Here is a 23,545-nt window from a genome sequence, read left to right on the forward strand (position 1 = left end):
TCACTGGGTATTTTTAAAGCAGAGGTTAGTAAGTTCTAGATTACTAAGGGCATTGAGGTCTACACAGAGAAAGGAGGAGAATGGGTTTGAAAGGTATAATAAATCAGCCATGATCAAATGGTGAAGCAGAATCAATGGGCTGAAAGGTCTAATTCTGCTCCTTTTGACATGGTCAAAATCCAATCTGAAAACATTCCATTTATTGAGACGGGAATAAGACACCAATGCAGCTATTACCAATAAAAGCAAGATTATATCACCAGATGAATGTAATGCATGAAGATCAGTCACATACAAATCAGGAGCAGAATAGCACCCTCCAATAATCAGGCCTGAATAACAAAGCAATTGCCAAAGTGTCTTCACCCATTCTGCGAACTGCATTGATATTTCAAGGTAAGAATTTTGTTGCTATTCTTCATGGTGCATTTTTCTAGGATGTAGGCTTTAATCCAATGAACAGATCTCACACAGAGATCTCAGCCAAGGCAGAATAGATGCAGTTCTCTGTATTTTCTCCCATTACAAAAATACATACGGGAATTCAGTTGAACAAAGTAATAGGAAATGAATAAACAGGGACAAAATAAATTGGCATCAGGTCAAAAGAGGCAATATATGTGTGTGCTATCTATCCATAAGATATTCCTCCAGAGGTCTGTACTTCTGAAAACCACAAGAGATGATAGTGCTTGCATTCTATGCAAGTTTGAAGTCTGGGTGATCCTCACTTTTAGGAAACTTCTCAGGATACTAAGATCTGCTGAAGTTCTGTCCCATTTTGCACCTACTACTCAATGCTGGGTGGCAGTTCCGAAACCCTTACTACCAAACTGGGAGCCTTGATTCTGTGCCATGAAATTTCTATACTCTTTGCAATAACCCTATATTCCATCTGAAATTCCAATAGCCTCTGTAATAACTGTTATACCTGCAAGTTAGCCCTTCATGTTTCAAGCACTAGAATTTCCACGTCCACTTGTAGTATCTCTATATCTAAATAATAATTTGATTTTTCATTCTTTCTTTCAAATTGGATAGCCTTACATTTCCCTACAGTATACTCCACCTGTCAAACTCTTACCCATTTGTTTAACCTATCTATAACCCCTTGCAGATTCTTTGTATCCTTCTCCTAAGTCACTGATCTTTATACCACTGGAAAAAGTGGAAATAATACACTTGGTACTTTCATCCAAGATATTAACACCAAATGTAAATGGTTGAAGTTACTGACTATCATTCTGAAAATAATCCAATCATCCTAATTGTTTGGGTCCTGTTATTCATTGCTCATGTGAAAATGTTGCCATTTTTTAATAGTTCTCATTACCTGTATCCATTTCATCTCGAGGCACCACTTTAACTACAAACACTCTGCTAGAGGAACTCAATGGACTGTGCAGCCTCTCTTTGAGGAAAGGAATTGTTGATATTTTGTGTTGAAACCCTGAATTTGGACTCATGTGGAACTAAACAATTGTATCATACTTGTCACTAACTTCCACCCTTTCTGAAACTTCTCTCCCTTTTCAAGTTCTTCCTGACTCCATCCGAGGAGACAATCCGAGGAAAGCCACTAAATCCCACAGCTCTCCTACAGTCCTAATATAGGGTGTTGACTAGATGCTACCTGAACCAGTGTCCAACAGATTGTATGTGGCTCCAGATTCGATCATCTGCAGTCTGTTGTGTCAAAACCTAACTACCCTTTTCCTTTTGTAATATTGTTTTTAAATACTATTCTCCAGTTTGCTCTCACATTCCAATTTTCTTTTTATAGTTTTCTGACTCCATGTTTCTGAGTATTTCACAGTTCTCCAGCTTAACACAACTCCACAATATTGTATACCTATTTTAGTTATTTATTTAGTATACAGTATAGAATAGGCCTTTCTGGCACTTCGAGCCTCACCACCATTGAGAACATCTTCAAAAGGCAGTCTCAAGAAGGCAGCACCCATCGGTAAGGACACTTACCATCCAGAGCATTCCCACTTCCCATTAATACAGGGAAATATCTCATCTAAGTGGTCAGGGAATTCATTGATGGGCTAAGAGCTGATATTTTTAATCTTTCCTTCTCCCAGTGTAGAGTGCCCTCCTGCTTCAAATTATCCACCATTGTCCCTTTAAGAGGTGCAGGAGCCTGGTCAGCCATACTCAGTGTTTTAGGAACAGTTTCTGCCGCTCCGCCGCTGGATTTCTGAACGGTTCATGAACATTGCCACATTATTCGTCTTTTGTATTATTTATTTATGTTTGTTTATGCCTTGAACTGTACTGCTGTGAAACAACGTATTTCACGGCATATATTAGCGATAACAAACTAATTTTGATTTTGATTCTGCACCCTGAGATAAATCCTGAGGCTCTGGTACAGAGCAGGAGTTTGGATCTGTATAAATCAACTGTGGTCATATTGGGTGATGGTGCAGATTAGAGAACCTGAGTGCCTGACTCCTCCTCTTGTGCATTTGTGTTCAATCAAACCTCTGTCGTTTTTCCAAACTCGTGGATAAAAGCCTAGCTTTCCAATATTTCCTTCCCATTGAATGCATTAGCACGCAAACTTTTTCTGAGTTACAGTACTTCAATTGTGATTACATCTGTTCATCAATGAGGGGCTGCTAATTCAATGGTGACACATCACTGCCAACCCTAGCTTCTGATTCTGGAGAGAAATAGCCATTCCAGAGAACAATGATGTTTGTCAGACTAGAGTGTGAAAGTCTGTGTATATGTGTATGTGTGTGTGCTTGTATGTGTAGGATGGGGAAGGTGGGTCTATGGGGAGGATTAGAGGAAGGGAATGGGGTGGTAGGATCGGAGGAAGGGAAGGCTATGGGTATCGATCATAGTGGAGGATAAGGTTGAGACTGGAGGAGGGAGGGGAAGGATTGGAAGGAGAGCAGAGGATGTGGGGAGGATAGAAGGGAGGGTGGGGGGAGGTAGGAAAGTGGAAGAAGATCCAGATAACATTGAGTGCATTGCATCTTCCAGCAAGCTCTTGTTTTATCCCCCTGCAATAGATATACTTTTATATAAAATTGAATGGTGCTGTCATAAATATTGCCACTGTCAGCACTCACAGAGTAGAAGAGAAAACAAAGGGAGGCTTTGATCACTTCTGCTGGCACCCAGCCTATTGGGAGGAGATGGTTGGAGACCAATAAGATTTAAGTGGGTGGGGACATTCACCTCATTCCTCATCTATAAAAGTAGATGTAAATTCCTGGTCAATAGGATGGTTGAGGAATCAGGGGACTTCGCAACTAGATAACTCCACCCTGTGACTTTCGGGCCAACAACTCACGCAAAATTAGCTTGTGCATTCAGAGGCTTTGCTTCATCCTCTGTTGAAAGCTAGAGTGAAATAGTCAGCATGGACTTTAGTTTAGGTAAAATGTCTGGCATGCAAATGTCGGGAAGTTTAAGATCATCCAGATCTGGGGGCAGTGGAAGCTTCTCATCCATGAGCTCTATGCCATACCTAGGAAGAGGTGCGGGGTCAGGGTCTTTGGGTGGGTTTTCTAGATCTGCCTTTAGTTCTGGTAGCTTTAGTGGAGGAGGACTTGGTGGAGCAGGATTTATTGGAGCAGGATTTGGTAGAGCAGGATTTGCTTCATCAAGCTCTAGTGGAAGCTCTTCCTTAAGCAGTATGTCAGGAGGCATTAGCAATGAGAAAGAGACCATGATTAGCCTGAACAACAGGCTGTCCACTTATCTGGAGCAGGTGAAGAGCCTGGAGAAAGCAAACACAGAGCTGGAACTGCAGCTTAAAGAGTTCCAAGTGGGCTCAGCTTTGAAAACCATCGACTATTCTGCCTATGATGAAATAATCAAGCCCCTGAGAGAACAGGTAAGAAGTAACTTCTGTAAAAACACAAGCACAACAGTATTTTCCTTTTATTGATACTTAATACGTTTATTTTTGGGGGGGGGTGGCGATGGAGATGGACATTTACTGGAGAACTGTCTTATCTACTTCTGTTGTTCTGCTTAGTTCTCTGACCGTGTTCTGAAGTGCACTTCTTGACATATCAATCATTCTTACCATGTTCCAGAAGTGGCATAGAACTTAACTTGATGGCTCGCAACGTGCAATTTTTTGCCCAGAGCTCAGGACAAGAAACAAAGGAGGGGGGGAAGGGCTGATAAATTGCCAACAGATAAGGAAACAAGATTGAAGGTCTTACACTGAATTTTTTTATAAGAAGGAAAGAATTGAACTTCAGAAGATTCACTGAGCATGTTCAACTGGTTCAGACCCTAAGCAAAATGGATACAAGTCTAGAGAACTATTTTGAAATCTACACTACTTTAATTTCGAATTCAGGTTGGTAAGTCAGGCATGTTAGTATAGAAGGGGCTTTCATTTGACACAGAGGCAATATTTTATTGGACAGGAATGACAGTTGATGACTTTTAATTGTTGCTTATATTTGCATAGCTGAAAGGTGATCTGTTATTTAATATCTCCGTTTTTTTCTACGTAATGACAACTCGGCTGTTTTAAACTATTTCTGAAGTTGAACCTATCTCCGCAAGCAGACAGCTGTTCATTAGTGATTCCACAGGCTGGTTGTTCAGTTGTGTGATAACATTTTTATATGCAGAACCTTAAGACCATAAAACATGCATAAGAGCAGGATGAGGCCACTCGGCCCATCATATCTTGTCTGCCATTCAATTACGCATTTATTTATTGATTGATTGAGACACAGAACAGAACAGGTCAATCCAGCCCTTCGAGCTGGGCCATCCAGCAACCCCCGATTTGACTCTAGCCTAATCACAGGACAATTTACAATGACCAATTAACCTCCCAACCGGTATGTCTTCAGATTGTGGGAGAAAACCGAAGCACCCAGAGGAAACGCATGTGGTCACAAAGAGCAGGTACAGGCAGTGGCAGGATATGGCTGATATATTATTCCTCTTAACCCCATTCTCCTTCCTTCTTCCCATAATCTTTGATATCCTTACTAATTAAGAACCTATCAACCTCAACTTCAAATATACTAATGACTTGGAACCCACAGACATCTGTGCAATGAATTCCACAGATTCACCACCCTCTGGCCAGAGAAATGTCTCCTCATCCCTGTTCTAAAGGGATGTCCCTCTATTCTGAGATTGCCCTCTGGTCCTAGACTCCCCACTGTTGGAAACATTCTCTCCACTATTTGGGCCTTTCAGTAGTTTTCAATGTGACACCACCCCCCCGCCTTTCATTCTTCTAAACTCTAACAAATACAGGCTTTGAACCATCAAGCACGCTTCATATGTTAACTCTTTCATTGCCAGGACAGCATTGGAGAGGTCTTTTAGGCCAATTGCTCACAATAACAAAACAGACCTGAACTTGGAAACTTGGAACCCTTCCTTATTCTGACTGAAGGACAGTAAGTTAATAAACAATGTGCCCTTCCCTGATTGCACCAATGAGGATTGAACCAGAATCCTTTCTGTGAATAGTACATAAGACATTTACAGATTTCTGTTCTGTGAGGAATCAACAGACTTTATTCAAGTCAATGGCACAGTGTCACCCATTTTAGAAACCTTCCCAGCCTTAGCACAGACATCCTGGGTGGTAGTGGCCACTTTATTAGGTACATCTGTACACCTGCTTGTTAATGCTAATATCTAATCAGCAAGTCATGTGGCAGAAATTCTATGCATAAAAGTATGCAGACATGGTCAAGAGGTTCAGTTGTTTTTCAGACAAAACATCAGAATGGGGGGAGAAATGTGATCTAGGTGACTTTGGCTATGGAATGATTATTGGTGCCAGAGAGGTTTGTTTGAGCATCTCAGAAACTACTTATTTCCTGTGGTTTTCACATTCAACAATCTCTAGACTTTACAGAGAATGGTGCAAAAATTAAAAAAAAGCATCCAGTGAGTGGCAGATCTGTCGGTGAAAATGCCTTGTTAATGAGAGAGGTCAGAGGAGAATGGCCAGACTGGTTCAAACTGACAGGAACGTGACAGTAACTCAAATAACCACATGTTACAACTGTGATGTGCAGAACAGCATCTTTGAGTACACAACACGTTGAGTCTTGAAGTGGATGGGCTATAGCAGCAGAAGACCACACCGGGTTTCATTCGTAATAAAGTGGACGCTGAGCGTAGATCGTCAGGCACAATACCATGCATGGATGATGTGGAGCAGACTTTTATAATGGAGACACTGGTGAATATTTGAACTGGTGTACACCCTTAGCACCAAAGTTTAATGCACCTTAGGGGTCACTATTCCAAATACCCATGAGGACGGCCCCTTAGGGATCACAAGAATTCAACTACATGTCTGCACACTGAAGAGGTAACTCACGGTGATTTTGTTCTTCAGATTTTGCAGATTCACCTCGGAAATGCACGGCTGGCTCTGGACCTTGACAATGCAACTCTGGCGGCAAGAGACTTCCAAACCAAGTGCGTGAGCTATTTCCTGCCTTCTCCAGAATTACTTTTTAAAGTCCAAGCCTTTCAAAAATCATGTGGGTATCATTAACAAAAGCAAAATTTAGTCCCCATTCATGATTGCTGGGAGTGTGGCCACTGGAGTAGGTAATAGGAACATTCGTCCTGTCTGATAATCACTAAACATATATAATTTGCTGTTTAATGTGTATGCAATGTTCTTTCAGCCACCCCTGCTCTTTCTTATAAAAATTAATTTAATTTATGCTTATGCAGTGCCTGCGATGCTGATGCAAATAAGCTTTTCATTACACCTGTGCATACATGTACTTGTGTTTATGACAATCAATACAGCTAGAACTTTTGCAAGTTAATGATATATCCTTCTGCTTGAACAGTTGCTGTAGCAAAGGGTCTCTTAGACTGCTGTTACCACTCAGCAGGTCGGGCAGAATCTATGGAGCGAGAAATGGATTTAATCATAACACCATAAGACTGAGGAGCAGAATTACGCTATCCAGCCTATTGAGTCTGCTGACAAGTTAATTCAAAATCCCAACTCCAAAGTCACTGTAGATCTCATGCATCTTATCGTTCTAGCTCAGACTACCATGAGGAACATTGTCAAATGCCTTAAAGAAAGCTCATGTTGACAATGCCCACTGGACCACCTTCATTAGTCACCTTTACCACCTCCTCACAAACTTCATCAATTCTAGAAGGTGCAATGCTTTTTGAATTGTGTGTAAATCCTATCCCTAAGAATCTTCTGCATTGGCTTTGAAGCCACTGATGAGAGCCAACTTTTCATATCTGCAAACTTTGTCAGCACTGGGAAAGATTTCTCATTAAAGGTTTCAGATCTGAAATATTAACTTTGTTGTTTGCTTCTCATATGCTGTTAGAGAGCTTCGGTATTTTGTTCTAACATCTGCAGTTTATTTTGGATATTCTCTGCATGGTAATTATGTTATTGGATAGTAATTCAGAAACCTGGAGTAGTAATTTAGAAGGAGGAGCACAGTAGTTGGGACGTTTAATTTGTTAGTTAAATAAATCTGCAAGTAAAAGGGAAGTGTCAACATTACATTAAGTTCACCAATCTTCTTAAAGAAATGTGTTGATCTGGTCTAGATGAATCAAGATCCCTGGCAATGGCTTTTCCTTTCAGCTGTGATCTAAAAGCACAAGCAAATGGATCCATTCAAGAAAAGCACAAAGTTTAAAGTAAATTTATTATCGAAGTATATATACGTCACCATATACAATCCTGAGATTCATTTTCTTATGAGCATTTCAATAAACCTTTAATAGAATAATAACCATAATAGAATTAATGAAAGACTGCCCCAAGTGGGCTCTCAACTCGTGTGCAAAAATCAACAAACTTTGCAAATACAAAAAGAGATAAATAAATAAGCAATAAACATGGAGAACATGAGATGAAAAGTTCTTGAAGGGGAGTCCTTAGGTTGTGGAAACAGTTCAATGATGGGGCAAGTGAAGTTAGTCCCTTTGGTTCAGGAGCGTGATGGTTGAGGAGTTATAACTGTTTCTGAACCTGGTGGTGCGAGTCCTCAGGCTCCTGTACCTTCTCCTCTATGGCAACCCCGTTCTCCTGTCTTCTCCCAAAAGATCCTTTAATGTTCTCACTAATTAAGAACCTATCAAGCTCTGCTTTAAATTCACACAATGATTTGGCCTCCACAGTCATCTGTAGCAAAGAAGCTCACAGATTAACTACCCTTTCCCTAAAGAAATTCCTCTTCATCTCTGTTCTAAAGGGACGTTCTTTATATGGAAGCTGTGCCCTCTTGTCCACTTAAGGAAACATCCTCTCCACATCATTTCTAATGGGATAATAGTAAGACTAACTAAATTATTAATACATATATTTACCTTTAAAATAATTTTTGTCTATATTTGAACCTCAATGGATATTGAGCTATAATTCCCTCATAATGCGCAAGATTGTTATTTTGAGTTCAATTTAAACAACTTCTTTATTTTATACATCTTCAAATTAGGTTTGAAAATGAGTTCAACACCAGACAGTCTGTGGAAGCTGACATTGCTGATCTCAAAGCAATGAAGGATGAATATATTTGCAATTTTAAGGACTTGGAAAATGACCTAACTAGCGCCCAGGATGAGCTGGTGTATTTGAAGAAGGATCATGAGGAGGTAAGCTGGTCTTCACCTTTGGCAGTGGCCTCTTTCTTTCTTTCTCTGAGGACCATGATGTTGGCAGGAAAAATGTTCCAAGGTGCTGTATTAATGGCAATCTAATTAAAGAATACATTTATTTGAAAAACTAATTTTTAACAACATTATATTGTGTTAGAATTGAAATTAGGTTTGCTATCACTGACCTATGTTAAAAAATTTGTTGTTTTGCAGCTTCAGTACTGTGCAAGACATAAAAATGAATATATAAGTTACAACATTTAAATAAATAGTGCAAAAGATGATTCATAAGGTATTGTTCACAGGATCATGGGCCATTCAGAAATCTGATGGTGGAAGGGAAGAAGCTTTTCTTAGAAGACATAAAAGCCTGAATGCATGTACCAGCAGGTTCAAAAACAGCTTCTATCCTGCCTTTATAAGACTATTGAATGGTTCTTTAGTGCGATAAGCTGGACTCTAGACTTCACAATTTACCAGATCATATTTTGAACCATATTGTCTACCTTCTCTGCATTTTACCTGTATCTGTAAACATAGAAACATAGAAAATAGGTGCAGGGGTATTTTCGAGCCTGCACCACCATTCAGTATGGTCATGGCTGATCATCCATCTCAGAACCCTATACCTGCCTTCTCTCCATACCCCCTGATCCCTTTAGCCACAAGGGCCATATCTAACTCCCTCTTAAATATAGCCAATGAACTGGCGTCAGCTGTTTCCTGTGGCAGAGAATTCCACAGATTCACCACTCTCTGTGTGAAGAAGTTTTTCCTCATCTCGGTCCTAAAAGGCTTCCCCTTTATCCTCAAACAGTAACCCCTCGTTCTGGACTTCCCCAAAATCGGGAACAATCTTCCTGCATCTAGCCTGTCCAATCCCTTTAGGATTTTATGTGTTTCAATAAGATCCCCCCTCAATCTTCTAAATTCCAACGAATATGAGCCTAGTTGATCCAGTCTTTCATCATATGGAAGTCCTGCCATCCCAGGAATCAATCTGCTGAACACTCATTCTACATTCTATTTTTGTTTTCCTTTGTATTGTCATGAAATTTGTTGTTTTGTGGCAGCAGTACAGTGCAATACACAAAAAACTATAAATTACAATAGGATAGATACAATAAAAATTAAGTTATATAAGTAGTGCAGATAGAGAACTGGAATAATACAGTATTGATCACGGGTTCATTGTCTGATCAGAAATCTGATGGTGGTGTTAAAGAAGTTGTTCATAAAACATTGAGTGTATGTCTACTGGCTTTTGTATCTCCTCCTTGATGGTAGCAATGAGAAGAGGGCATATCCAGGGTGATGAGGGTCTTTAATGATGGAATCACCTTGATACTTTGTACTTTATACTTTATTGTCGCCAAACAATTGATACTACAGCGTACAATCATCACAGCGATATTTGATTCTGCGCTTCCCGCTCCCTGGAGTACAAATCGATAGTAAATAGTAAAAATTTAAATTATAAATCATAAATAGAAAATAGAAAAGCGAAAGTAAGGTAGTGAAAAAATCCGAGTGGCAGGTCTGGATATTTGGAGGGTATGGCCCAGATCCGGGTCAGAATCTCGATGCTGCAGAGGCTGGTACCCGTGACAGAGCTGGCTGAGTTTACTGCAGCTTTTTCTGATCCTGTGCGGTAGCCCCTCCGTACCAGACCGTGATCCAACTAGTTAGAAAACTCGCCACAGTACATCTGTAGAAATGTGCAAATTTCTTTGGTGACAAAGACACCAATACTGATAGTGTTTGGAAGAGCTGTGACCTTGATGGTCCAACTGTGTCCTCTACTCTCTGCATTCCTGTACCTTGAAATTGCAGTACCAGGTCATGATACAAGTCAGGCTACTGTGAACAATGTAACTGTACAACTGTTCATTAGGGCATTTGGTGACACTTTATCGAGTATCTACATTGGAAGGTAGGTGAACTTCATCAAAGTCTTTATTTCATTAGTGGCAGAGAGTAGAGAACACAGCCCATCTGCAAGGAGCAATACTGCAGGAGAGCAGCTGCATTATCAGGGATGCCCAGCATCCAGAACATGCTCCCTTCTCGCCACCGCCATCAGGAAGAAGGTACAGGAGGCTCAGGTGCCACACCACCGGATTCAGGAACAGTTATTGTCCTTCAACTATTAGGCATTGGGGTGAACTGGGGGGCTAACTTCTTACCCCAACACTGAACTGATTCCATACACAATGGACGCACTTTCATGGACTCCACAACTCAATATCTATTATTTGTTTATTATTATAATTTTACTTTTTTTCTTGTATTTGCACAATTTGTTATGCTTTGTACATTAGCTGTTTGTCCATCTTTACTGCATGCAGTTTTCCATTGATTCTATTGTGTATCTACTGTGAATGTCCACAAGAAAATGAATCTCAGCTTAGTAAATGAGAGAGATATGTATACTTTGATTTACTTTGGATTTCCTTTGAATTTTGCAATGTTGTGAATATCTAGCTGGAGAAAATGGCAATGAGTTTGTAATTTTCATTTTTATAGCAACTGGTCGAGTTGAAAAAGCATATTACTGGGACTATTAGTGTGAACGTGGAGGCTGCTTCTTCTCTTGACCTGAACAAGGCACTGGAGGAAATGCGACTAAATTATGAAGCCATGTGCAAGAAGAACAAAGAGAATCTGGACAACTGGTATGCTACTGAGGTGAGTCTGCTTTTTCTATATTTCTGCCTGTCGAGACTCTTTGAGTGAATGATTTGAAATCTACCTGCTAGAATGAAATAATAAACCAATACACACACAAAATGCTGGTGGAATGCAGCAGGCCAGGCAACATCTATAGGAAGAGGTACAGTCGACGTTTCAGGCCGAGACTCTGCTGGGAGAACAGAGCAGTACTGGTGGGGTAAAAGGACTTGCGTTAGCACAGTTTCCTAATCCTTCCCCACCCACCAACGGATTGTCACTCCAAATTCCAGCGTCTTCAATCCCTTGTTATAGAAAAATACAGAGAAGATACAGTCTATGCTGACTACAGTGCCTCCCCAGTTAGTCACAGTATCCTCTGATTGGCTCATATCCCTCGAAGCCAAGCCCTTCCACATCAATGTCAAAGTGCTTCTTAAATGGTAGTATTTTACCAGCCTCGACCACTTCCTCTGGCAGCTCAATCCATCTGCTCACCCACCTTCTGCTTGAAAATGTTGCCCCTCGGGTCCCTTTTAAATTTTTCCTCTCTCATGCTAAACATATGCCCCTAGTTTTGGACACCCCTACTCTAAGGAAAAGGCTGTTACCATAGAATTGCCTATGCCTCTCATAAATTTAAACAGTTCTATAAGGTCGCTCCTCGTTTTACCCAGTGCCATGACGCTCTTTGCCAGCAGAATCTATAACTGTATAATACCATCTGGATTAACTGCAGGACTTCTGTTGTTTCTAAGAGACTCCAAGCTATTGACATATCGCAATGCAACTCTACGTAAGTAATAAGGGTGAAATTTGGACTTTATTCAATCTGACAAGTCTTGGCTTCTGAGAAATCTCTTGAAGTTACGCAATATGCGTCTTAACAACTATACTTAGAGGACACTTTATTCAGTATCTCCTGGACCTAATAAAATGGTCATTGAGTATATGTGTTTGTGTATATAGCAAACTACATCATTCAGAGATGGTCTTCTGCACAAAACTATTCTAATGTGTGATAATTTGATTTAATGTCACCTTCCTGTCGACTTGAACCAGCCTGGCCATTCTCTTCTGACCTCTCTCTTTATCAAGATGTTTTCACCCACAGAACTGCTGTTCACTGGATGTTTTCTGTTTTTCTCACTGTTGTGTGTGAAAATTTCAGGAGACCAACAGATTTTGACATATTCAAAACATCCTATCTGGCACCTACAATCATTCCACAGTCAACGTCACTTAGATCATATTTCTTCCCCATTCTGATATTCGGCTGAACAACAACTGAATTCTTGACCATGTCTGCATGCTTTTATGCATTGAATTGCTGCCGTATGATTGACTGTTTAGATATTTGCATTAACGAGCAGGTGTACAGCTGTATTTAATAAAGAGGCCATTGAGTGCATGTCCCATTCATGACCAATGGAAACAGCTAAGCACAACAGATTCTGCAGATGCAGACATTCAGCACAACACACACAAAATGTTGGAGGAACTCAATGTTTCAGACAGCAACATGGAGAGGAATAAACAGCTGATGTTTCAGGCTGAGACCCTTCATCAGGAATGGAAATGAAAGGAGAAGAAGACAAAATAAGACTATGGGGGCCGGGAAGGAGTACAAGCTGACAAGTGATAGGTGATGCCAGGTGAGGGGAAAAGTGAGTGAGTGAGGGGGGATCAACTGATGAGCTGGGGGTGGTGATAGGTGGACAAGGTAAAGGGCTGAAGAAGAAAGAATCTGATAGCAGAGGACAATGGACCAATAAAGAAAGGGAAGGAAGAGGAGTACCAGAGGAAATGATAGGCAGGTGAAGAGAAGAGAAGAGAAAGGGTAAGAGGAAAGCCAGAATGGGGGATAAAAAAGGACAGAAGATGAAGGAGGAGCAGATACTAGAAGTTAGAGAATTTACTATGCATGTCCTCAAGTTTGTTACCCAGATGGAATATGAAGTGATGCTCCTCCTGTCTGAGACTGGCTTCATCATGACAGTAGAGGAGGACATGGACTGACATGTCAGAATGGGAATGGGAAGTGAATTTAAATGAGTTTCCACTGAAAAATCCTGTTATTGTGGCAGACAGACTGAAGGTGCTCAATGAAGCAGCCCCCACCCCCCCCCACAAACTACTTTGAGGCTCACCAACACAGAGGAGGAGATAATTAAATGTATGCAGACTGATTTCTCAACAATCTGGGAAGTATTTGAGATAAGAGAACAGTTAGCATTTTGTTACTGTATGTTTGACCAGAGTTTTGATTTTATAAAGGATTTGTCATTTTTTTGTGCATCCTTCCCTCCAATCCAAGATCGAATCGCAAACAGCTCTGAAGGTTCAAGTGAATGAGGCAGCAGAAGGCGTAAAAGTGCAGCTGAAGGAACTACGCCAACAGTGTCAAACTCTTCAGGCTGAGTATGACTCTCTGTTAAGTGCGGTAAGTAAAATAGTGATATAGTTTCAGCAAAAGGCTAGTAAGCTTCTCAACAATTGCTGACAAATTCACTAGATATAATATCTGTTTATAACCTGAACAGTGAAGCACACTTTGAACTTTGAAAACATTTATTTTCTTATGATAATAAAGACAGAAGCAGTTCAGTTCCTGCCATCTCTCCAACAAAACAACTTCCTCTCCCTTTATCTCTCTGCATCAGTGTAAATTATTCTCTCTCGCATGCCCATTAATTCTCCTTTGATTATATTGTCACATACCTACATTAAGAGAATAATTTACCTACCATAACATTTTTATGATGTGGAAGGATCAAACTTGACCCTGGAACTATGAGGCAGCTGCACTGTTATAATACAGGAGGCAAAGAATAACAATGAATTCCCTGGCCACAAGGTTTCCAAATTCTCATTTTCATTTTAAATTCTGCACATTACCATCTGCGTCTGAAATTGATTTGACAGCAGATGAATTTTGGAAAAAGCCAACTTGTTCTTTTCTGTAATATACTGAGGGTAAGTTTCAGAAAGTTGAGTTCAAATTAGTATCCATCAAGATATGAGTTCTATTTTACTTGTCTAGATGGTGGACTGGTCTATCATGAAACCCTCTGGCTTAGCATGTCTCTTTCCATCCAGTCACTACTAGGAAAGCTGGTGCTTCATCTTAAGGAACCTTCATATGTTGAAGGGAAAATGAGTGTGATGTTAAAACCTCAATGTTCTGCTGCACGTACAGTATGCATACTATCATTGGTGGTCTAGATCCCACGACATATTGAATGGGCATAAGCCAGTGACTGAAATGAACGAATTTCGAGACAATTCCTCAATATCATTAGCCAATCCTTTGAAAAATCAATAGAATAAAACTCTTCATTTTTCTCCCCCTTTGCATCAATTTTGCAGAACCTCTCTTTAGAAGACAGCATTGCAGAAATTAATGAATCATATGCCAATCAACTGAATGGTTTGAGGATGAGCATTTCTAATCTTCAAATGGAGTTAACCAATATGAGGAATGATATTGTTAATAAATCGAAAGAATATGAACGGCTGATCAACATAAAGATGCAACTTGAGAAGGAAATTGAAACCTACAGATCTCTCCTTCAAGGCAGCAGTGGCAGGTTTGTGGCTTTTAAGGTTATTGACTGTTCATATTTCACATGGTAGTTCACCAATTAAATAATAGAACTTGTGATCCAGACACCTAGACTAAAGTCCATTGAACATGAAACTAATCTGGCCACTGCAGCTTCAAAATTTAAATGAATAATTTGTATTTTCTATCATTTGCATCAACAGAAGCATAAATTCCCAGATAATGTTATTAACTGTAAACATTGAGATGGTTGAAGATAGACAAAATTGAGAAAAGTATTATTTACTTCCCATTGGATTAGATGATGCAAAACAGAAGTGCTGGAGGTACTTAGCAGAACAGGAGGTGATAGAGAATGGAGCTATTGCTTCAGGTTATAGGAGCACCTAATGCTACAAATACTCAGCATCAGGCAGCATCTGCAGACAGGAAGCAATTAGCATTTCAGGTGAAAGACCCTTCGTCAGAACTAATCACCTGATGATGGATCTTCAACCTGAACCATTGATTGTTTCTCCTTCCACGGTTTCTTTCTGAGCTTCTGAGTGGTTCCAGCTTCTCTGGTTTTCTGTTTCAGATTTCTGGCACATGCAATTTTTTTCTTTTATTGATTAACTGACAAAAGGAAAGACACTCCAGGTAAAAGAGGTTGACATGAAAGTATTAAAAAAATGGGACTAGAATTTGGGTTAGTGGAGATACAGTAATGCAAATCTTTCTCAAGGCTATGGGATCAAAGCCAATTTATTTTTGTTGTTTTTTAGAACAGTACTGTGTTGTTCTTTTGGGTCCAATACCATATATTTTTACAAGAGACTGACCGCATTGAATCCCTTTGCCAAATCAATTTCCAGTAGCTGCAGAAGTAAGAAGACAAATCAAGTCAAAATACATGAGTGCACTCATTTGAAAGGATGTAAAGGTCCAAGAGAGACTGATCAAAACATTTTCTGGATTGACTCTGGGGATGAGGAATTCCAGCCATAGGATTAGAAGCTAACATTCTTTCCCTCTTTCCTGGTAGAGATTAGGCAGATTTGGACAACAATCATGGTGCATTTAGATACGGCTGTTCCAATTAGAGCATAGGAATAAGAACATTTGACTCATTGAGTCTGCTCTGCCATTTCATTAGGGCTGATCCATTTCCCTCTCAGCCACAATCCCTTGCTTTCTCCCTGCATCCCTTCATGCCCTGACTAGTCAAGAATCGAACAACCTCTGCCTTAAATATACCCAGTAACTAGACCTCCACAGCCACTTGTGGCAATCAGTTAACCACTCTCTGTCTAAAGAAATTTCTCCTCATCTCCATTCTGAAAGTACATTCCCCTATTCTGAGGCTGTGTCCGCTAGTCTTAGACTTCCCCACCGTAGGAAACATCCTCTCTTCATCGACACTGTTGAGGCCTTTCAACATTCAATAGGTTTCAGTGTGGACACCCCTCATTCTTCTGCATTCCAGTGAGTGCAGGTGCGGAGCCATCAAACGCCCCTCAGATGAGAAGCCTTTCAATCCAAGAATCATTTTCCTGAACCTCCTTTGAACCCTCTCCAATGTCAGCACATCCTTTCCTAGACGAGGGGCAAAATCTGCTCATAATTCTCCAAGTGAGGCCTCACCAGTGCTTTATAAAGTCTCAGTATTACATCCTTGCTTTTATATTCTAGTCCACTCAAAATGAATGTTAACATTGCATTTGCCTTCCCCACCAGCGACTCAGCCTGTAAATTAACCTTTAGGGAACCTTGCACGACAACTTCCAAGTCCCTTTGCACCTTGGGTTTTTGAATTTCTCTCCATTTAAAAAAATGTCTACCCTTTTATCTCTTCTAGCAAAGTGTGTGACTATACACTTCCAACTATTGTATTCTAACTGCCACTTCCTTGCTCATTCTCCTCATCTGTCTAAGTCCTTTTGTAGCCTCTTTCCTTCCTCAATACTACCAACCGCTCCACCTATCTTCATATCATCGGCAAACTTGGCCGCAAAGGCATCAATTCCGTCATCCAAGTCATCGACCTATTACATAGGAAAGAAGCGTTCCCAGCTGACTCCTGTGGAACACCACCAGTCACCAGTCACCGGCAGCCAACCAGAAAAGGCTTATTTTATTTCCACTCTTTGTCTCCTGCCAATCAGCCGCTGCTTTATCCATGCCCGAATCTTTCCTGTAATACCATGAGCTCTTAACTGGTTAAGCAGCCTTGTGTGGCAGCTTTACGAAGACCTTGTGAAAACCCAAGTACACAACATCCACTGCTTCACCTTTGTCTATCCTGCCCTCTTCCATCTCCCTTTGTAATTTGCAGCCCACATCATTCCGACTGTTTTGAGGTCTGTATATAGCCCCCATCAGGGTAGTTTTACCCTTGCTCTTCCTTAGCTCCACCCACAAGTTAGGTAATTTATTCATCCCAAAGGAAATTACAATGTCACAGTAGCATTACAAGTTCACAGACAAATATAAAAATATCAGAAGAGAAGTACACCTTCTATACCTTCTGATCCTATGTCACCTCTTTCTAATGATATCATTTCATTTTTAACCAACAGAGCCAGGCCATCCTCTCTGCCTACCTGCCTGTCCGTTCATTACAATATGTATGCTTGGACTTTAAGCTCCCAGCTCTAACCTTCTTTCAGCCACAATTCAGTGATTCCCACAATGTGATACATGCCAATCTGTAACTAAATTAGCAAATATTTTAAGGATAAGGAAACACAAGTTTAAAATTTGTATGCAAAATTTGTGCGGTAGATGTAATTAAAAACATCTTTACATGGACATGGCTCTAATCAGGAATTCACTGCTTGCAGTATTGATGAAAATAGAATCATTCATACCTTTGAAATGAATGTATAAAGGATGCTAAATTCTATGAAGTTAGATTGGTACTTCAGAGAGAATAATATTCAGAGGATTGTTTTATTAGGAGACAACAATTGGGATCTATCTATGCTGCAACAATTCTAATATTCAATTCTAAACTGAGGATCCACTACAGAATATGTCATATCAGATTCTACTGTCAGGTGAAATTTTAAAAATATATGTTAGTTTTAAAGTCAAGAACATGGGGGATTTTGATGATTTTAACAGCTAGACTGTTCGTCAGAACTCAAACAAACTTCCTTCAGTTATGGGAACTTTATCCATCTCAGTAGTGACACCAAATTCGCATAACATGGTTGACCATTTATTGCCTTTGGATGCTTTATAATTAATCTGTTTTGTGTCTTGTTACAGCATTAATATTAGTGGTGGACAAGAGACATCCGGAGTAACTACAACCATAACAACGACTGGTGAGCATTTAGTTAAAATAAAATATCTCCTGCATGATATGCTATAACAAAGTATTTTTTCTCCTGTAGGGGAATCATCCATTTTCTGGAAGTTCTGCTCACTAAATATGGCTAATCCTAGACCCTCCTCTGCTCCTCTAACTCCAAAATGATTTCATTAAGCAGCTGCTTGAAATGATTCCTATCAGTTAAATTGAATCACAGCACTATGGGTTGACAGATTTCAGGTTCCCCGTAATTCCTAATCCCATACTCATACCAGTTTATAATCTTTTCTCTGTCTGCCTATCACCCATATACTCCTACCACTGGTTTCACTTAACCCACTGTTGTCATCCGCCCACCCTACCTCCCTTAACCGGTTCCATGCTCCACCTTAATCTCCTATCAGATTCCATCATCTGCAGCACACCTATCACCTCCCAGCTTCTGTCACTATTTCCACTCTCCCGTCCTCCATTTCCTCAGCTGGATCTACCGGCCACTTGATAGTTCTTGCTTCATACCTTCCCTTCAACTCTTTCTACTGTCTCTATCTGCCCTCAGTTTCAGTCCAGATAATATGTCATGTCCTGAAACAGCAACTATCTGAATCCTTCCACAGTTGCTGAGTTCCTACAGCATCTTGTTTTTTGCTCGAGACTCCAGTATCAGCCATCTCACCAAAATTCATCACTGCTATCAAATTAATTCAATTTCACATTTTCTGCCTTTTTAATAAGTCCATTGAGATCATTTTGTAGCCTAAACCATCTCCATCACTATCTCAGGGAGTTAAGAAGCAAGTTAGCTGCAACATTTTGTAGCTAACAGTAATTCAGAATCAGAATCAGGTTAATTATCACTGGCATGTGTTGTGATATTTGTTTACTTAACAGCAGCAGTTCAATGTAATGCATAATATAGAAGAATCAATCAATCAATCAGTTACAGTATATGTATCATGCAAAAACAGACATAATATATATTGAAAATGTTCACAGGTTCAATGCCCAATGTCCATTTTCTTTTAAAATGTACTTCTTTCTCAGAGATTGTGAAAGGAATAAATGGAACATTTTACAAGTGCAAATGTTTCTGGCTATTGGATACAGATTTACCTGTCTTGCTTCTTCATGGTTGGTAATAATTTGTTTGTTTTTTTCCAGAAACAATAAAACGAACATACTAGCAACTCTCCAAAACACGTATTGCAACGTTGGTATGAGCTTGGTGAAACATTCTGCTTCCATTGGGACAAAAGGCTGTGTTATTCCTCTATGTTGCAGTTTCTTCAAACCTTATGTACTCACTGACTTCTTCTGATATGCGATGGCCTGTATTTCCCTTTTTATTTTGGTTGGTAGCTTATATTCATTGTCATAGCTCTCGCTCAACAATGGACAATTGCTTGTGATGGAGGTGATGGGGGTGTCCGGGCAATAAACTCAGAAAACATTTAACAGCATTCGCTGTTGTGTGCGTATTTATTTATCAAAAATTACCATCAATGTGGTGTCTTTAAAGATGTAAAATGTCCCTAGGAGATGTATCAAACTAAATTGACAACAAGCCAGGTGAAACATTTTATATTAAAAGGGCATCTTTAAAGGAGAGGAGGGAATTCCAGAGATTAGGGCTTTACCAGATGAAAGTATAGCCAATAATTATAGAGAACTATAAACAAAGATGAGGAGTATGGAGGTTCAAAGAGTGTAAGACAACAGAGACAGAGCTGAAGAGAATACATATATAGAACATAGAACAGTTGAGTAAAGAATAGGCCCCTTGTCCCACGATGTTGTGCTGAACCAATTACAATAGTACTTAAATGCTTAACTAAACTAATCCCTTCTACCTGCAAAATCTCCATATCCATTCATTCTTTGCACATACATAGAACATAGAATATAGAACACTAACCCTAATGCCTATAGGCCCTTTGGCCCACAATTTTGTGCTAACCTGTTAACCTACTCCAAGATCAATTAACCCTTCCATCCTAAATAGTCCTCCATTTTTTCTGTGATTCATGTATCAATCTAAGAGTTTCTTAGATGTCTCTAATCCTAGAGATTAAGATGCACAGGTGTGCGGATGCTTAGATTCGGAACTAGCTTGTGCGTGGAACACAGAGGGTAGTGGTTGAAGGGACTCATTTGAAGTGGAGGTCTGTAATTGGTCAGGTTCCATAGAGATCAGTGATGAGACCTTTACGGTTTGTAATGTATATAAGAAACCTGGATGAAAAAATAGATGAGTGGCTTAGTAAATTTGCAGATACCAAGATTGGTGGAGTTGTGGATACTGTAGAAGACTGGCAAAGAATACAACAGATATGGGCTGAGAAATGGCAGATGGAGCTTAACACAAACAAATGTGAGGTGTGCACCTCAGTATCTCCATGAAAGCGGCTACACAGGTTGTTAAGGTGGTCAGGAAGGCTTATGGAATGCCTAGTTGAGGCATTGAGTTCAAAACTCAAGAGGTGATGTTGCAACTTAATAAAACTCTGGTTAAATCACATCTGGAGTACTGCATACAGTTCTGGTCATCCCTCTATAGGCAGGATGTTGAGGCTTTAGAGAGAGTGCAGAAAAGGTTTACCAGGGTGCTGCCTGGTTTAGAGAGCATGTGCTATCACAAAAGGCTGGAATAACTTGGGTTGTTTTCTCTGAGGCATCATAGGCTGAGGGGAAATGTGATAGAGGTTTAGAAGATTATGAGGGGCATAAACAGAGTGGCATGAAGTACCTGCTTCCCAGGGTTCAAATGTCTAATATCAGAGGGCATGCATTGAAGGTGAGGATAGTAGTTTCAATGGGGATGTGAGGAGTCAGTTATTTTGCTCAGAGAGTGGTGGATGCCCGCAATGTGGTGCCTCATACCGTAGTAGAGGCAAATACATTGGAAACTTGTAAGAGACTTTTTGTGAGGCACATGGATGTTAGGAAGATGGGGGGATATGGACATGGTGTAGGTAGAAGCGATTAGTATTTACAGTGGTGTTAGAATGTTTGTCAAACATAGAAACATAGAAGCAAAGAAAACCTACTGCACAATACAGGCCCTTCAGCCTACAAAGCCATGTTGAACATGTTCTTACCTGAGAAATTACTTAGGGTTACCCATAGCCCTCTATTTTTCTGAGCTCCATGTACCTGTCCAAGAGTCTCTTAAATGACCCTATCAATATTGGTTCCACCATCGTCGCAGGCAGCCCATTCCACACACTCACCACTCTCTGCGTAAAAAACTTACCCCTGACATCTCCTTGGTACCTACTTCCAAGTACCTTAAAACTGTGCTGTCTCGTGCTAGCCATTTCAGCCCTGGGAAAAAGCCTCTGACTATCCATATGATCAATGCCTCTCATCAACTTATACACCTCTATCAGGTCACCTCTTATCCTCTGTTGCTCTAAGGAAAAAAGGCCGAGTTCACTCAACTTGTTCTCATAAGGCATGCTCCCCAATCCAGACAATGTCCTTGTAAATCTCCTCTGCACCCTTTCTATGGTTTCCACATCCTTCCTACAGTGAGGCAACCAGAACTGAGCACACTACTCTAAGTGGGGTCTGACCAGGGTCCTATATAGCTGCAACATTACCTCTCAGCTCCTAAATTCAATCCTATGATTGATGAAGGCCAATGCAACATATGCTTTCTTAACCACAGAGTCAACCTGCACTGCAGCTTTGAGCGTCCTATGGAGTTGGACCCCAAGATCCCTCTGATCCTCCACACTGCCAAGAGTCTTACCATTAATACTATATTTTGCCATCATATTTGACCTCCCAAAATGAACTACTTCAGACTTATCTGGGTTGAACTCCATCTGCCACTTCTCAGCCCAGTTTTGCATCCTATCAATGTCCTGCTGTAACCTCGGACAGCCCTCCACACTATCCACAACACCTCCAACCTTTGTGTCATCAGCAAATTTACTAACCCATCCCTCCACTTCTTCATCCAGGTCATTTATAAATATTACGAAGAGTAGGGGTTCCAGAACAGATCCCTCAGGCACACCACTGGTGACCGACCTCCATGCAGGATATGACCCGTCTGCAACCACTCTTTGCCTTCTGTGGACGAGCCAGTTCTGGATCCACAAAGCAATTTCCCCTTGGATCCCATGCCACCTTACTTTCTCAATAAGCCTTGCAAGGGGTATCTTGTCAAATGCCTTGCTGAAATCCATATACACTACATCTACTGCCTGAAATGGATATAAAAATTTTGGTATAACTATCATTTTAATAACATTAACAAACTATTAATGATAACATCGTAGGTGACCATTTAGAAAGCATTTGTTGGGTGTAATCAATTAATGGGAAAAAATTATATTTATACAGGTCCTTAAAATTTTTAGTAATTTTAATACCAAGGTAAGTAAAGTAATTTTTAGCAATACTAAAAGGTACTTAATGATATTGATCCGAGTAATTATTAATCTGAAATAACTCACTTTTATATAAATTTAATTTCTATCCAGAAAAAACTACTGAATTTAGAAAATATAGATAGCATAGAAGGAATAGATTTCCTAGGATCTGGAATATAAACTAACAGGTCATCTGCATACAACGAAACCTTGTGTACTTTGTCCCCTCTCTTAATACACTGAACAGTATTCGAATCTCTAAGAGCAATAGTAAGGGGTTCCAAAGCCAAGTTATAGGGCTAAGAGGACATCCCTGCCGAGTACCTCGGTATAATCTAAAGTTAGGAGATTTTTGATTATTAGTTATAACCACAGCCATAGGAGCTTGATAGATCAATTTGATCCAGGAAATAAATCCTGGACTAAAATAAAATCTTTCCAAAACCTCAAATAAGTAAAACCACTCCACCCTATCAAAAGCTATCTCTGCATCAGGAGAAACAACACATTCGGATTCTTTAGATGGAGAGGAGCGAATAATGTTTAATAATCTTCGAATGTTAAAATGTGAATATCTATTTTTAATAAATCAAGTTTGATCATTGGAAATAACAGTAGGTAAGATACTCTCAAGTCTATTAGCCAAAATCTTGGAAAGAATTTTAAAATCCACATTCAGTAAAGAGATTGGTCTATAGGAAGCGCATTCAGATAAATCTTTTTCTTTTTCAGGAATTAGTGAGATTGATGCTTCATAAAAAGTTTTCAGGAGATTCTCAGAGGATTTTGAATCAGTGAAAATTTGACATAAATAAGGTCTAAGTATTTCAGTGAAAGTCTTATAAAATTCCACCGAATATCCATTCAGTCCCGGAGCCTTACCTGGTTGGGAAGAGGATATAGCCCTTACTATTTCCTCTTGTTTAATAGGTACATCTAATGTGTTCATATCTTGGATAGAAATTTTAGGTATATCCAATTTTTGCAAAAATCAATTGATAAAAATAA

At 39.9% G+C, this 23,545-nt stretch overlaps 1 protein-coding gene across 1 annotated transcript; it reads left to right on the plus strand.

The window, feature by feature from the left end:
• The first annotated feature begins 3,267 nt into the window (after nucleotides 1-3,267).
• LOC134339335 (keratin, type I cytoskeletal 47 kDa-like) lies at nucleotides 3,268-19,609 on the plus strand. Its single transcript, XM_063035745.1, has 8 exons — nucleotides 3,268-3,862; nucleotides 6,365-6,447; nucleotides 8,463-8,619; nucleotides 11,149-11,310; nucleotides 13,610-13,735; nucleotides 14,662-14,882; nucleotides 18,110-18,168; nucleotides 19,317-19,609. Exons 1-8 carry the CDS (start codon nucleotides 3,386-3,388, stop codon nucleotides 19,337-19,339), a joined length of 1,308 nt encoding a protein of 435 aa, XP_062891815.1. The 5' UTR covers nucleotides 3,268-3,385; the 3' UTR covers nucleotides 19,340-19,609.
• The last annotated feature ends 3,936 nt before the right edge of the window (nucleotides 19,610-23,545 follow it).

Source organism: Mobula hypostoma, chromosome 29 (assembly GCF_963921235.1).
Source record: "Mobula hypostoma chromosome 29, sMobHyp1.1, whole genome shotgun sequence".
Classification (NCBI taxonomy): Eukaryota; Metazoa; Chordata; class Chondrichthyes; order Myliobatiformes; family Myliobatidae; genus Mobula; species Mobula hypostoma.

Excerpts from the sequence above, each read along its gene's own strand:
- LOC134339335 (XM_063035745.1), top strand. The coding sequence starts at position 3,386 with ATGGACTTTAGTTTAGGTAAAATGTCTGGCATGCAAATGTCGGGAAGT. Across the intron at positions 6,448-8,462 it reads GCAAGAGACTTCCAAACCAA|GTTTGAAAATGAGTTCAACA; the intron begins GTGCGTGAGCTA and ends TCTTCAAATTAG. Across the intron at positions 13,736-14,661 it reads ATGACTCTCTGTTAAGTGCG|AACCTCTCTTTAGAAGACAG; the intron begins GTAAGTAAAATA and ends TCAATTTTGCAG.